Genomic DNA, 12,933 nt, shown 5'->3' on the forward strand with positions numbered 1-12,933 from the left:
GGAGACTAGAAAGGAGAATGCGATCTACTACATCAGTAAGAAGATGTTGCCTTATGAAGAAAAATATTCACCCTTAGAGAAGACATGTGTAGCACTTATATGGGCAACCCGTAAACTCAAACATTATATGCTTGCTTACAAGGTCTTGCTCATTGCAAGAATGGATTCTTTGAAGTACTTAATGGAAGCCTGTACAAGATGGAAAGACAGCTAAATGGGTTTTGCTTTTGTCAAAATTTGATATCAAGTATGTGACTTAGAAATCTGTGAAGGGGGGGGCAATTGCTAATCACTTAGCCTATTGTTCACCAGAAGAAGCTGAGGAGATCCAAGGAGATTTCTAGGATGAAGATATTATGGGAATTGAGGTAGAATCCTGGAAGATGTACTTCGATGGAGCAACAAATCCAAAATGGGAATGGTATTGGAGTTCTTTAAATTTCCCCAAAAGGGACACACATCCCATTTTCTGGCAGACTCAACTTTCCTGCCACCAACAATGCCACTAAATATGAAGCCTGCATCATAGGGTTACGAGCAGCCCTAGGCCTTGGAGTGAAAGAATTAGAAGTATATGGTGACTCAGCCTTGATAATCTCCTAGATTCAAAATAAATTGAAGATCAAAGAAGAAAGGTTGGTGCCTTATCATGAATGTCTTTAGAAGTGGGTCTCAAAATTCAACAAGGTCCAATACCAATATGTGCCAAGGATGCAGAATCAGATTGCAAATGCTTTAGCAACAATGGCATCCATGATGAATGGGCCTAAAGAAGATGAAACAAGACCGATAGTGGTGGAACAAAAAGAGGAACCAGCTTATTGCATGACAATAGAAGAAGATGAAGAAAAGAATGGGGAAGGCATATGGTATTTAGATATCTTACAATACCTCAAAGATGGGACATATCCACCATCTGCAGACAAGAATGACCAATTGACCATCCGAAATTTGTCCATTAATTACATTATTTGTGGCGAATGGCTTTACAAAAGATCATATGATGGAATTCACCTCCTTTGTGTAACTGCTAAGGAGGCACAACAAATAATTGAAAAGGTTCATCAATCAAGCTATGGGCCACATATGAATGTACACATGCTATTAAGGAAGATAATGAGACAACGCTATTACCGGACCACTATGAAAGCCGACTGTGCAGCTCAAGTTCGAAAATGTCATCAATGCCAAGTCCATGGATACCTGAAGCATATGCCACCCATGCCATTGCATACCATGACATCATCCTTGTCCCTTCTTTTAAACTCATAGTTGTCTTCATCATGTCTTTCCCGGTTATCTTTAAGAAACTGTTTTCTCATAGCAACCCTCTCAACTTCCTTGTCAACAATCTTGTCCACCAACTAGTCAGAGTATTCTTTAGTCATCTTGTGAAAGTGAACCTTGACAAAAGACTGGTCTACTCGGTCGGCCATCTCCAAGCCCAACAACATACTCTTTATAAAAGTAGGATTTGTGTCTACAGGAGTGAAACGTCTTCTTCTTTTTCCACCTGGCATTCCTTGCTTATATTGAAACTGCCTCAATAGTCTATTTGCCTTATAGAAAGTGGCCTTCCGCAATCCAACAATGAAGATGTGATCTGATCTTGGAGACCGAAGTAGAGGGGGTGGACACTTTCACCAATAACAGTCCCATTGAATTGAAGAACTAGATTTCTTGCTCAAAAACTTCACCCAATCACTCTCAGTTTAGCACTCAGTTTTGATGACAATCCTGCTTGGAAAACTGTTAGGACCATAATTAATAATTTTATACTTGGCAATCATGTCTAGTCGCCTCATCTGCCATATCTGCAAAGTCAAGGGACTCCCAAGAAAGTGTTGAGATTCTCCACCCTGAAACACAAAATCTAATCCTAGAAGGGTTTTTGCCAAGATCAAAGGAATAGGATTGTCACCATCCTTAGTTTGCCTCACAACACTTATGGCTCGAGCATCCACAAAACCGTGTCTTCCAGAACAAAGCGAAAATTTTCCCACGAAGCATAGGGCCAAGCCAAAATTTTTATGCATATTATCAGTCACTCCATAAGTGCATTTGTTAATCAGTCTTGAGACAACTGCATGAAGATTTACCATATGTCCTTTAACCATACTAGTGATGGAAGTAGGAAGACCGAGAGCATCAGACAAAGACTATCTATGCCTGGGATCACAATAAACCACTACAGGTTTTTTGCTTAGATCATAGCCCAGGATAGCAAAAAATTCTTCAATTGTCGGACAAAATCCAGCAGTTTTAAACCAGAACAAATGATCTTCAGGATCCCAGAATTTCATAGCAGCATGAAGGAAATCCCTCTTGATTTTGGCATTCCCCAGAGCCTTAATTCCCTCTAATTTGTAGGCTGTAAAATTGGTTTTGGTACTGAAATCAAAGCTACGAATCCATGTATTGATATCATGAATTGTTGACTAAGAAAAATTGTGATTGCTAGCCATGGATGACTTTTGTGTGTGAATATTGTGTTTTGCTAACTTTTATGCAGAGAGTTTTTGCAGTGAAGATTACTAAAATAAGCTACATCAGTATTTGGTCAGGTTTAAATAGATTTCTTAGAGTTTGTAGTTAAGTAGGAGAGTGTTTCATGAGCATAAACGAAGAAAATATTTTTCAAAAATCCCGAAAACGCAAAACACGCGTCCAAAAAGTATGAGGAGTTGGCCCACCATAATGTAAGCGTGAGGGCATGACCAGGTGCCATTCGGCACTCTAAAAGTGTCGAATGGCACTCCTCAAGTGCCAAATGTCACCTAGCTCTGCCATCACTTATTCATGCAATTCCATGCGATTTTGTGCTTTCAGACATTTTTCTAGACCATTAAACACTAAAAATTTTTTTTATTTATTAAATTGGGGCATTCTGATATGCCTAACCCATTTGTTTTTTTTTTTTTTTTTTTAAATCATCACTTGCATCATTGTTTTAAAAAAAAAATCAAAATCAAAATCATTGTCCCAAACTAAAGGCATTAGACCATGCCTCATTCGTTTTCAAAAAAAAAAAAAAAAACATCACCATCATTTCAAAAAAAAAAATCATCATTGTTAAGATTTCAAAAAAAAAAAAACCGTGTATTCATTTTTTAAACTAGAGGCATTCGACTTCGCCTCATTCAAGTAAGTGCAGATTCCATCAGAGTCAATCAAGATAAGTTTAATTCGGCACCACAAGACCTCATCAGGTGAACTCTAAACTTGTCTCGGTTAAAGTTTCTCCATGGTCAAGGCCATTCCAACGACAAAGAGCTAAACATGGAAATTGATACAAGATTGTCTAAGGACTCCGGGTTTGCCTGCAAAAAGACCTCCTTGATCCACCTCTAGAGGAACGGCCTTTAGTATTTCCCTCTTGGCTTGCATAAAATCGAGGATCATTATAACGATTCTCTAGTTCAAGATTCTTGATGCTTTCCTCCAGAGTTCTTTTGGTAAAATCAGCAGCTTCCATTCGATGTGCCTGAAAGTCAGCAAAATCAAGTGACAATTCCATCATCAAGAAAGATCCAAGCAAAAGACACTCAAAAAGCATCATTGCATACCTAATTCGCATCATTAAGCATATATTAGGAAGACTGGGTACGAGCCAATGACTACAAGCATCCAATCATTCGCATGCTTTCCTTAACAAGATCAACATCAACCTGAAGCACAAATCCGCCAAATCATGAGCCATTCAATAAGCTAGGAAGAAATAAGGACAAAGAAATAAAAGTGCAAGAACACACTAGATTGGGCCAAGGGACATTTGGAGTATGCTTTGGCCTATCCAAAGGCATGGAACTATACGTTCCATCAGGATTCATCACATCATACTGCCATGTCGGAAAATAGGGATAGGTCTCCATGAAAGAACTCGAAGAGTTACCAGCATGGTGAGGAGAGGGAATCTTTTCCTCTTCATCTCCCTCTTCCTCCCCTTCAGAGGATAGAGCCTAAAAAATCCAACATGTAAATATTGTCACCAAGCAGAAATATGGAAAGGACTATACAAGGTGAAAGTTTGACTTCAAGATAGGGAAAAAAAAGTACTGATATGCCAGCCAAGCAACGTTGCAGATGAGTTCGAACAAATTCAAAATAAGTTCTTGCTGTTCCTGGAACAATGTAGCCCGCATGGGCCTGAGCAATCTCTTCATTAGTCAGAAGGTCAGCCAACCGGACGGAGGGATAAGGAGGAACTAGAATGGTTGTAGGAGGATATGTACGTTAAACTTGGGGCAACACCCGATCACTAAGTTACCAATACCTTCCAAGCCCACATTCAAACAATGCCTGACAACCATTCAGCTTCAAAGCCTGCTCACACTTCGCATACTCCTCACATCCAGCCCAAGGATCCAAACACAACTGAAAAATCACAAAGGAACCCAGAATGAGAAAAGACCAAACCATAATCAAACACTAAAGATCCCGCACACAAAAAAAAGGGGCAAGAAGGACTCACATCATCAGCAGTCAAATTGTCAATCATTAAGTACCAAATTTCCAAGGAACGCTTGGAGGGCACTGATAAACATATTTGGCAACCACCAGAGGAACCTAGGAAAAATACCATTAACCTCCTTCCGAATTGCAAGACCAACTCTAAAATACTTGTACATCCAGACCTAAAAAAAAGAAAATTCACAACACCCTTACCACATAGCCAGAATAATTTTTCTAAACCCACACATAGCCGAAAATTCCAAACCTTACCTGCCATACAAATGGAGCCATACCCAAGCTTAAAAGGCTGGGCTTGGAAAGTTGAGTCATGAAATGCAAAAGGGTAGCATAAGCCATATCACCCCAGTCATAATTCTTGATTTGCTCAATGTTTCTCAAGCTCCATAAATAATGCAGATTCACTTTACTACCTAGGTCTGGACACAAGAACGTTCCAATGAAAAGAAGCATGAACATGCGAGTACCCCTAGCCACAGTATCACATTTTGAAATATTTTCCCACAGCCACGACAAAGGAACATTTTTACTCTTCATTTTGGAAGGCACTACGCCTAGGAGTTGCTTGATTTCATTTGGAGTAAGGGAGTCATGGACATGGATTCTTTCAACACCTAATTTCAGGCTAGTGATGACGGAAAAGTCGTAAGGTGTTAACATTACCTCACCAATGCCCGGGAAATGGAAAGTACATGTGGTGTCCCAGAAGCATTCTGCCAAGGTAAGGAGTAACTGAAGGTCCTTGTATTCATAAGTCTCTTGTTTTAGTAAAGTTTCAAAGAAGGTGCCAAAGCCCGTGTCATTAATGATATTTTTTATGTTAGGAGACAATGCTTCCCACATGCTTTTCAACATTTGGAGACTACCTCGACTCTTGAGGCTTTGCAACACAAAAATTTGGCTCATCAGCCCATGACAAAAATCACATGTCCAAAAATTTCTCATGGCCAAAACCACATGTCAAAAAATTCTCATGATCAAAACCACATGTCCAAAAAAAAATTCTCATGACCAAAACCACATGTCCAAAAAAAATTCTCATGACCAAAAAAATCAATTCCCCACCAAAATTTTACCACAAACAAATTTTTTTCACATACCCATGTACAACTACCAAATATTTTCCCATAACCTTGCACAATTAAAAATTTCTTTTTCCGCATACCCAAAATAGTCATCGAAAAAAAGTTTTCCACATGTTCATGCCCATGCACAAATAAATCCCCACATATTCAAAAGCATAACCATAAAATGTTCCATGACTAAACATCACAAAATTTGTCCATAACCAAAATCTCATGCCCATTAAAATCCTTCCATTTCCACAAAATTTTGTCCATACACATGCCTACAAAATTTTGTCATGTACATGAAACAAAATTTATGCATGCCAACCAAATTTCCCACATGCATCATGAATATGTTCATGCAAGCTTACAACACAAATTTTTCACAAAGCCAATGCCCCCAAAACCCAAACAAAATTCCTCCAACCACATCAAAAATTACCAACATTGTCAAAATTCCATAAACCATCAACATTGTCCAAATTACACTACAAAAAAAAAACATTTCAAAAATCCTCCAAAGCCAACATTACAACATGATCAATTATGTAATGCCCCAAATTTCAACAAGAACACACAACAAAATGACAATGTCTCACCATCAAACTTTCAATGAAATATGAAACAACTTTTTTCCAATCAAAGAAACCAAAGAAAAACTCACATTGATATCCATGTAAAGATATGGAGCATAGGTCTTGGGGTCTTGAAGAAGCCCCTCCTTTTCATTCCAATCAAATGTGACATCATATTTCTTGCCATGGAAAATAAGAAAAGAGGGTCCATTTGAAGAGGAAGACATTTTGGTGCAAAGAAAAATGCTTTTGAAACTAATCATCTTCTTTAATTAAATCATGGGTGCAAAATCGAGTGTCTACACTTTAGTGACATTTTGATCACCATATTTATGCATTTCTCTTTGACAAGTGGTCCCATGCACATGAAGGTTTCTTCTTCGTAGATCTTCAAATTTTGCTCGAATTCTTAAGCCTTCAATGGTTTTTCTGTTGGAAAAACACATGGAATAACAGATTTGTATCTCATACAAATACACGCAGCGGAACATGAATGAATCTACTTCATTCATGGTTGATAACATGCACTATGTAAATTTCAGAATTTAAGAACAAAAGAACATGCTTTGGTATGGTGAAATTCAAAACAAAATATCAGAAGTATTTGGGAACGCTTTTAATCTTCACTCCAATTCCACTTTACGCCCAAGAAGTGTGGTCTCTCAATCAGTTTTCAAAGGAGAATAGAGAGTGGCTTTCACTCACATACACACCATTTCACAAGTGATGTCCACTTCTAAAATTCTGTATATTTCTCCTTTTGTATCTAACTGATTATCTAATTGGGATGGCCTTTTGGGTCTTCCCAATTGGGTTTTAGTGTGTGACTTGGAATGGGACAAAAGGGAACAAATAAGACTCTAGTTCCAATGGGTCTTGGGCTTCTGTCAACTCTTAACAAGTCCAAAGTTACCATTAATTATATTTGATACTACTATATAAATATAATTGCACTCTAGGCCTTATTTATAAATTATATCCCAAAACTTTATTGTACATGCAACCCTTCATAAAATATTTGTAGTAATACAAAGTCATGAAAATAAACTGTCATTTTGAAGATTACTACATCTTTAATCTTTGAGTACCCGATTTAATCATTTAAGTCATTTATCATATATTTATGAAATCCAATTTCATAAATATATACTTTAGAAACTTCTTACTAAAGTGGTTAGGCTTAACACTCTGAATAACCAAACTCATTAAACTTATCTCAAATGAATATTTTGTATCTCCAAGGAATATTTTGTATCTCCGTTAAGAGATTATGAATTCCATCTTAAGAATATATGTTCCATCAACACTAAATGTGGCTATCCAACATACTGATACTTTGATCGTGACTTTAGATCTCACTCTTGATATATCAAAGTAACATACACTTCATGATCAGGTCCATTATCCTCTCAAGATTAAGAGTTCATGTAAATAGAGTAATGAGATTTATTATTTATTTGACAGTCGTTAGGAGAATAATAAATCTCACAGCTATCCAGTTCAATATGTCTTAATTCTTAAAACATATCAACGTGTCAACTAGAAGTCTCCACTTCCATGATCAAGATAAATTATCTTAGTTAATATGTTATAGTCTTCGTAGATGAAATGCCCAATTTCATTACTGACTACGAACTATAATTCTTAGTTTACAAAGAACTTGTGACGGAAGAGAAGTTACAATCTATTGATTCAATGAAACTCGAAGAACAAATCAAGTTCCAAGAATCTACTGCTATTTTTGCAAGCCAGGAAGTTGATTTTTGTGTCAAAGTGGATGATGATATACGTACACGTTGCCCTTGAAGTTCAGTCCAAAGAACTAACAAAAAATGTGATGATGATCTCCCAAGAACTAATTCTTAATGTACCAATGGAAGCTCCCGTTCAAGAGTCTATGATTCAAGAATTGACAATCTAAGTGTCGGTGATCCAAATCTAAAATCAAATGAGGTCTTGAGGATACAAGAACGTTCCAAAGTTCAAAGAACCAATGAGACCTTGAAGATTGAAAATGTTAGGATTAGTGCTCTTAAATCCTATTGTATGATGCTATGTATGACATTATGTTGTGATTAATAAAGTTATTTTTATTATTATCTAAAATAATGGTAACATGAATATTGGATATTATCATATAGCCCGTGAGATGCATAGTATGTGATTTAGTCACAAAAGATATAGATCATAGTAGATTCTTGTAACTCTTCTTCCGTTATGTTCTCGAGACCCTCTTGCAATCTTTAGAGCTCTTCATTCATGACCTTGTTAGATTTAGTCAAGGCTTTGACCTTTCTAAAACGGTATTGTGAGATTCATACAAAGTCTTGACATCCTCTTAAACTTTGTTCACCATTTGTCGTAATTCTTTCCAAAGTTCTCTTCGGTCATATTAGTCCATATCAAGATTGACAACTCTGATACCAAATGTTAGGAATTCGATGGTTCCTAATAGGGATGGATAGGAATTATAGGGGGATTAATGAGAATTGTAAGGAAATTGACTTAATTTGAGGTAATCACCCTCTATAGAGAAAGAGAGAGATTAAGAGAGAGAGAGATGTACTGATGCACTAAGAAATTGGTTTATTCTTCCATTGATATCTAATATTGAATTACAATCATTTATATATATATATATATAGGAGACTAGCTCTAATCTCATTGGCCCACGTGGCCTCATCCTATTGGTTCTATTATTTCTCATGTGCATTAATAATTCCAACATATGCTAAATGTGATTAACATGCTTGGAATTGTAACTAACTAAATCTCAATACAACAATTATTATCCATATGCTTATAGCATTCCTAACAGAATCTGAACATACACCTTGGCTTTCCCATGTGTCAGCCAAGGTCCTCTTCTCAAGGCTTTAAAAGGACACATCAAGGTCCTAGGGCCTTGACGTTGACTTTTCTTGGTTTGGCCTTTTTCAAAAATTGGGACAAATTCCCTCTTGCTAATGATGTATCCGAAAAGGCTCTTAACCTTCCTCTTTGCTTAATGTCCTTTGTCCTGACCAAGATCCCTCGGTTCTACTTGTCCCTTTCACTTCTCTCTGCTTCTTGATTTCAACAGGACATCTAACGAATCTTTCCTTCTTTCAAGGATACATGTGAGTGGTTTGTTCTATCTTCTAGGTTGCCCATGTCCTTCTCTGGGTCTTTTAAGCTGTCCACGTCCTTCTCAGGGTCTTCTAGGGTTTCTCTTAAAGGATTCGTTTCCTTGTTGCATTTTGGTCCTCAATAAAGAGTAGGTATTATCAATGCAAGTCAAACATTTTTTTTTGTTGATACACTTCAATAACATTAAAAAATGGAAGAAATAGCAAGAAAATCTACCATACAAGAAAGCCTTAGGGGCATTGGCTGATTATCATGGTCAAGACAAAAGGAACAAATAGAATTTAAAGCTACCTTCGCAACAGTATGTGCAGGAACATTACAAGATCGCCTAACCCAAACAAAAGAGCAGCTAACTAAGGTAGAAACTAGGTTATGAACATTTTGTAGCAAATCTGTCATTGTACATAGACATTCGTCCATTTGCATATTAGTCCATGTTTCTATGGTTTATTGTTTTGTCATTGTGTAAGTGAACATTAACACCATATAGTCCTGAACTGGTTCTGCAACTGTGTGCGTGAAACTCATCACTAACAGAAGATGATTTTATTAAAGTAGCAATGGGTAAGCTAGAAACTAAGCAAGAACCTTAACCTTATCAACAAAACATGAGATGTTTGTCTTCTTGTTCTCATTTCCTCCATGACGTAGGATCATAATTTAATGGAGTTATCTACCTTTTATCAATGATAAAACAAACCTTTCATACTTCTAGGAAATATCAACAACCCCTTCAATTATAATAATTGTCCCAATAATTTAAAGCAAAATCACCAACACCCTTTCAAAATGACTGGAATATGCAAACCACTTTTGAATTAGAACCTATATTGCTTAAAGGATTAGACAATGGTGTCTTTTCTCCAAGAGTTTGTTATATATTTTCAAAGTCAAATTGGCGTTTTCCCAATGCCAATGATGTTGTCAATAATCACCACATATTTTAGTAGTACAGTGTAAAACTTTGAGAGAATGATAAAAGAGATCTCATGCATACAATATAATAATGTCAAAAAAATTTAAATATTTCTTCTCTTTCTTCACCACTTTCGTGACATCCAAAAAAGACTTTCAAATTTGTTGTTTCCTAGCATCAAGATAGCCAACAATGTAATTAATTTGAGATTCTAATTTGAAAGATTAACTTTAGCAACTACATTCCTTGGTTTCCTTTAGCAACCATATAAAACCTTTTATTTTTTTGGGGGGCGGGGGAGGGGGGAACCCAAACAGCTATTTAAAGAAGATGCCCATATCCTAACCAATCTAAATAAAAACCAAAAACCATTCAAATGCATTCTATTGCTTCTTAGTAACTGATGAGTCAGAAATTTATGACCGTCATTAAGCTAAGATCGTCATTAACCATTCTTCTTCATTGATGACAAACCGTAATGGACGGAGCAACGACCACAGTGTGAGTTGTGAACTTCAGACAAAGATTTGGTAATGCACTAGCAATTGAGCATAAATACAGCTATTCATTGGCCATTAGTGAGGCACACAACTATAAAAGAGAAAAAAACAGAAGTTAAAGGTACACACAAATACTCTACAAAAATCACTTTCTAGTCTATTCTCTCTAAAATCTTTCTCCCTTACTGACTTAAGCATCAGATGCAGTTTGGCTAACGCCACACCAACGTGTTACTCTTCCACCCAGTTCATTTTGCAAGTTTTCCTCCAACAAAGACAACCCTAATCACAGCTTCGTTCATGCACTACGACGAGGAGCTCAACTGCTGATTTCTTGCATCATCAGTTTGGCGCCGTCTGTGAGAATTGCTAATCATTCAGGCCACATTTCCTAGTGACAAAAGAGTTCCTTGAAATACAAGATGGAGTTAGAGGCTGCACAATAGCTAGAAGCTGTGCAACAACAATAAATCCAGGCCCTCCAGGCTAATGTGGAAGAGCTAACTCGCCAGAATAAAGAGTTGCGAAAGATAATGGAATCCCAAAATGTAGAACTTCAGTGAACAGTTGAAAACTACAATGAAGAACCAAACTCCCAAGCCAACAAGCGAGACAAGACCTCAGGAGGAGATTCCTCCAGGGTGGAGAATGAGCTTTGCAACATAAGGAAGGAGAAGGACGAATTAAGAAGTGCCATGAAGGACAAAGGCAGGGAGAATTCGGATGGGATGATTTGAAAGACGGACTCACCATTCACCACTGAAGTACTAAACCGTCCCCTCCCACCGAAATTCCGTCTCCCACAATTGGAATCATGTGATAGTTCTAAGGATCTCTTGGATCATATTGAATCATTCAAGACACTGATGCTGATGCAGATGACCCTAGACGAGTTGATGTGCAGGGCATTCCCAACGACGCTAAAAAGAGTAGTCAGAGTATGGTTCAGCAAGATACCCCTAAGAACTATTGCAAATTTTGAACAATTCAACAAAGGTTTTGTTAGTCATTTCATTAGGGGGCAAAGACACAAGAAGCCAACTGGCCACGTCCTCAACATTCAACAGGCAGAAGGAGAGTCACTAAGACAGTACATAACTCGATTCAATTAGAAGCTACTTCAAGTAGATGAAGCTAAAGATCAAGTCATCCTAACAACTTTCTAAGCAAGGTTGCTACCCAGAGATTTTTTCTTCTCCATCACCAAAAGCCCAACAAAAACAGTTCGTGGAATTACTTCGAAAGGCTCAGAAATATATGAATGCAGAAGATGCGATGCTTGCAAAAGAAATGAAAGGAAAGAGGAAGAGAGATGAAGGAATAAGCAGCAATTGCGATAAGAAGAAGGAGGCACGAAGTGTTGAGCAAACCATAGGAAAAAAAGAAGGAACTTCCAGATAAGAGTCCAAAGTTCACTAACTTTACCCTTCTAACAATGCCAATTAAGCAAGTATTAATGCAGATAAGGGACGATCCCTCCCTGCAATGGCCGAAGCTAATCAGTGTTCTAGTAGAAAGAAGAGACAAGAACAAGTACTGTAGATTCCACTAGGACCATGGGTATTGCACCGACGAGTGTAGACATTTAAAAGACCAGGTGGAGACTTTAATCCGGCAAGGGAAGTTACAGAAGTATGTCAGGAAAACGGAGCCCTACAGGTACCAACGGAAGGACGATAAAGACAAAAATTGAGAAGTAGGAGATAGCAAATCTCCTGCAAGGGAGATAGCAAATCTCCTGCAGGGGAGATAGAGACAATCTCAGAAGGATTAATGGCAGGCGGAATGCTGAAGTCCTTGAAAAAAGCTCATGAGAAATAAATAAATAGTGTCCATTCACGGCTCCCTCCAATGAAAATGCCAAAGAGTGACGAACCTGATATCGTCTTCTCAGAGAGAGATGGTTGTAGCATTAGACAACCCCATGACGATCCACTAGTAATCATGCTCAGAGTATAAGAATTCAACATTCACTGGGTATTTATTGACAACGAAAGCTCAGCAGACATCATCTATTTACTTGCGTTTCAGTAGATGAAACTGGACAAGAGAAGGATTAGGCCTTTCACCTCTCCTCTGGTGAGTTTCACTGGGGATAGAATCGTCCACAGGGACATCATCACTCTAACCATGATTGCAGACACTTACCTAGCACAAATCACCAAGGAAATTGATTTCCTCATAGTTGACTGCTCCTCAACATACAACATCATCTTGGGAAGGCCTACACTCAATAGGCTAAAAACAGCAATGTCAACATATTACTTGAAGGTGAA

General features: G+C 37.6%; 1 protein-coding gene across 1 annotated transcript; it reads left to right on the forward strand.

Moving 5' to 3' along the window:
- Positions 1-711: 711 nt before the first annotated feature.
- On the forward strand, positions 712-1,272 carry LOC142625134 (uncharacterized). The gene has a single exon (XM_075798835.1). The coding sequence runs from the start codon at positions 712-714 to the stop codon at positions 1,270-1,272; it is 561 nt and encodes a 186-aa protein (XP_075654950.1).
- Positions 1,273-12,933: the final 11,661 nt, after the last annotated feature.

Source organism: Castanea sativa, chromosome 2 (assembly GCF_040712315.1).
Source record: "Castanea sativa cultivar Marrone di Chiusa Pesio chromosome 2, ASM4071231v1".
NCBI classification, from domain to species: domain Eukaryota; kingdom Viridiplantae; phylum Streptophyta; class Magnoliopsida; order Fagales; family Fagaceae; genus Castanea; species Castanea sativa.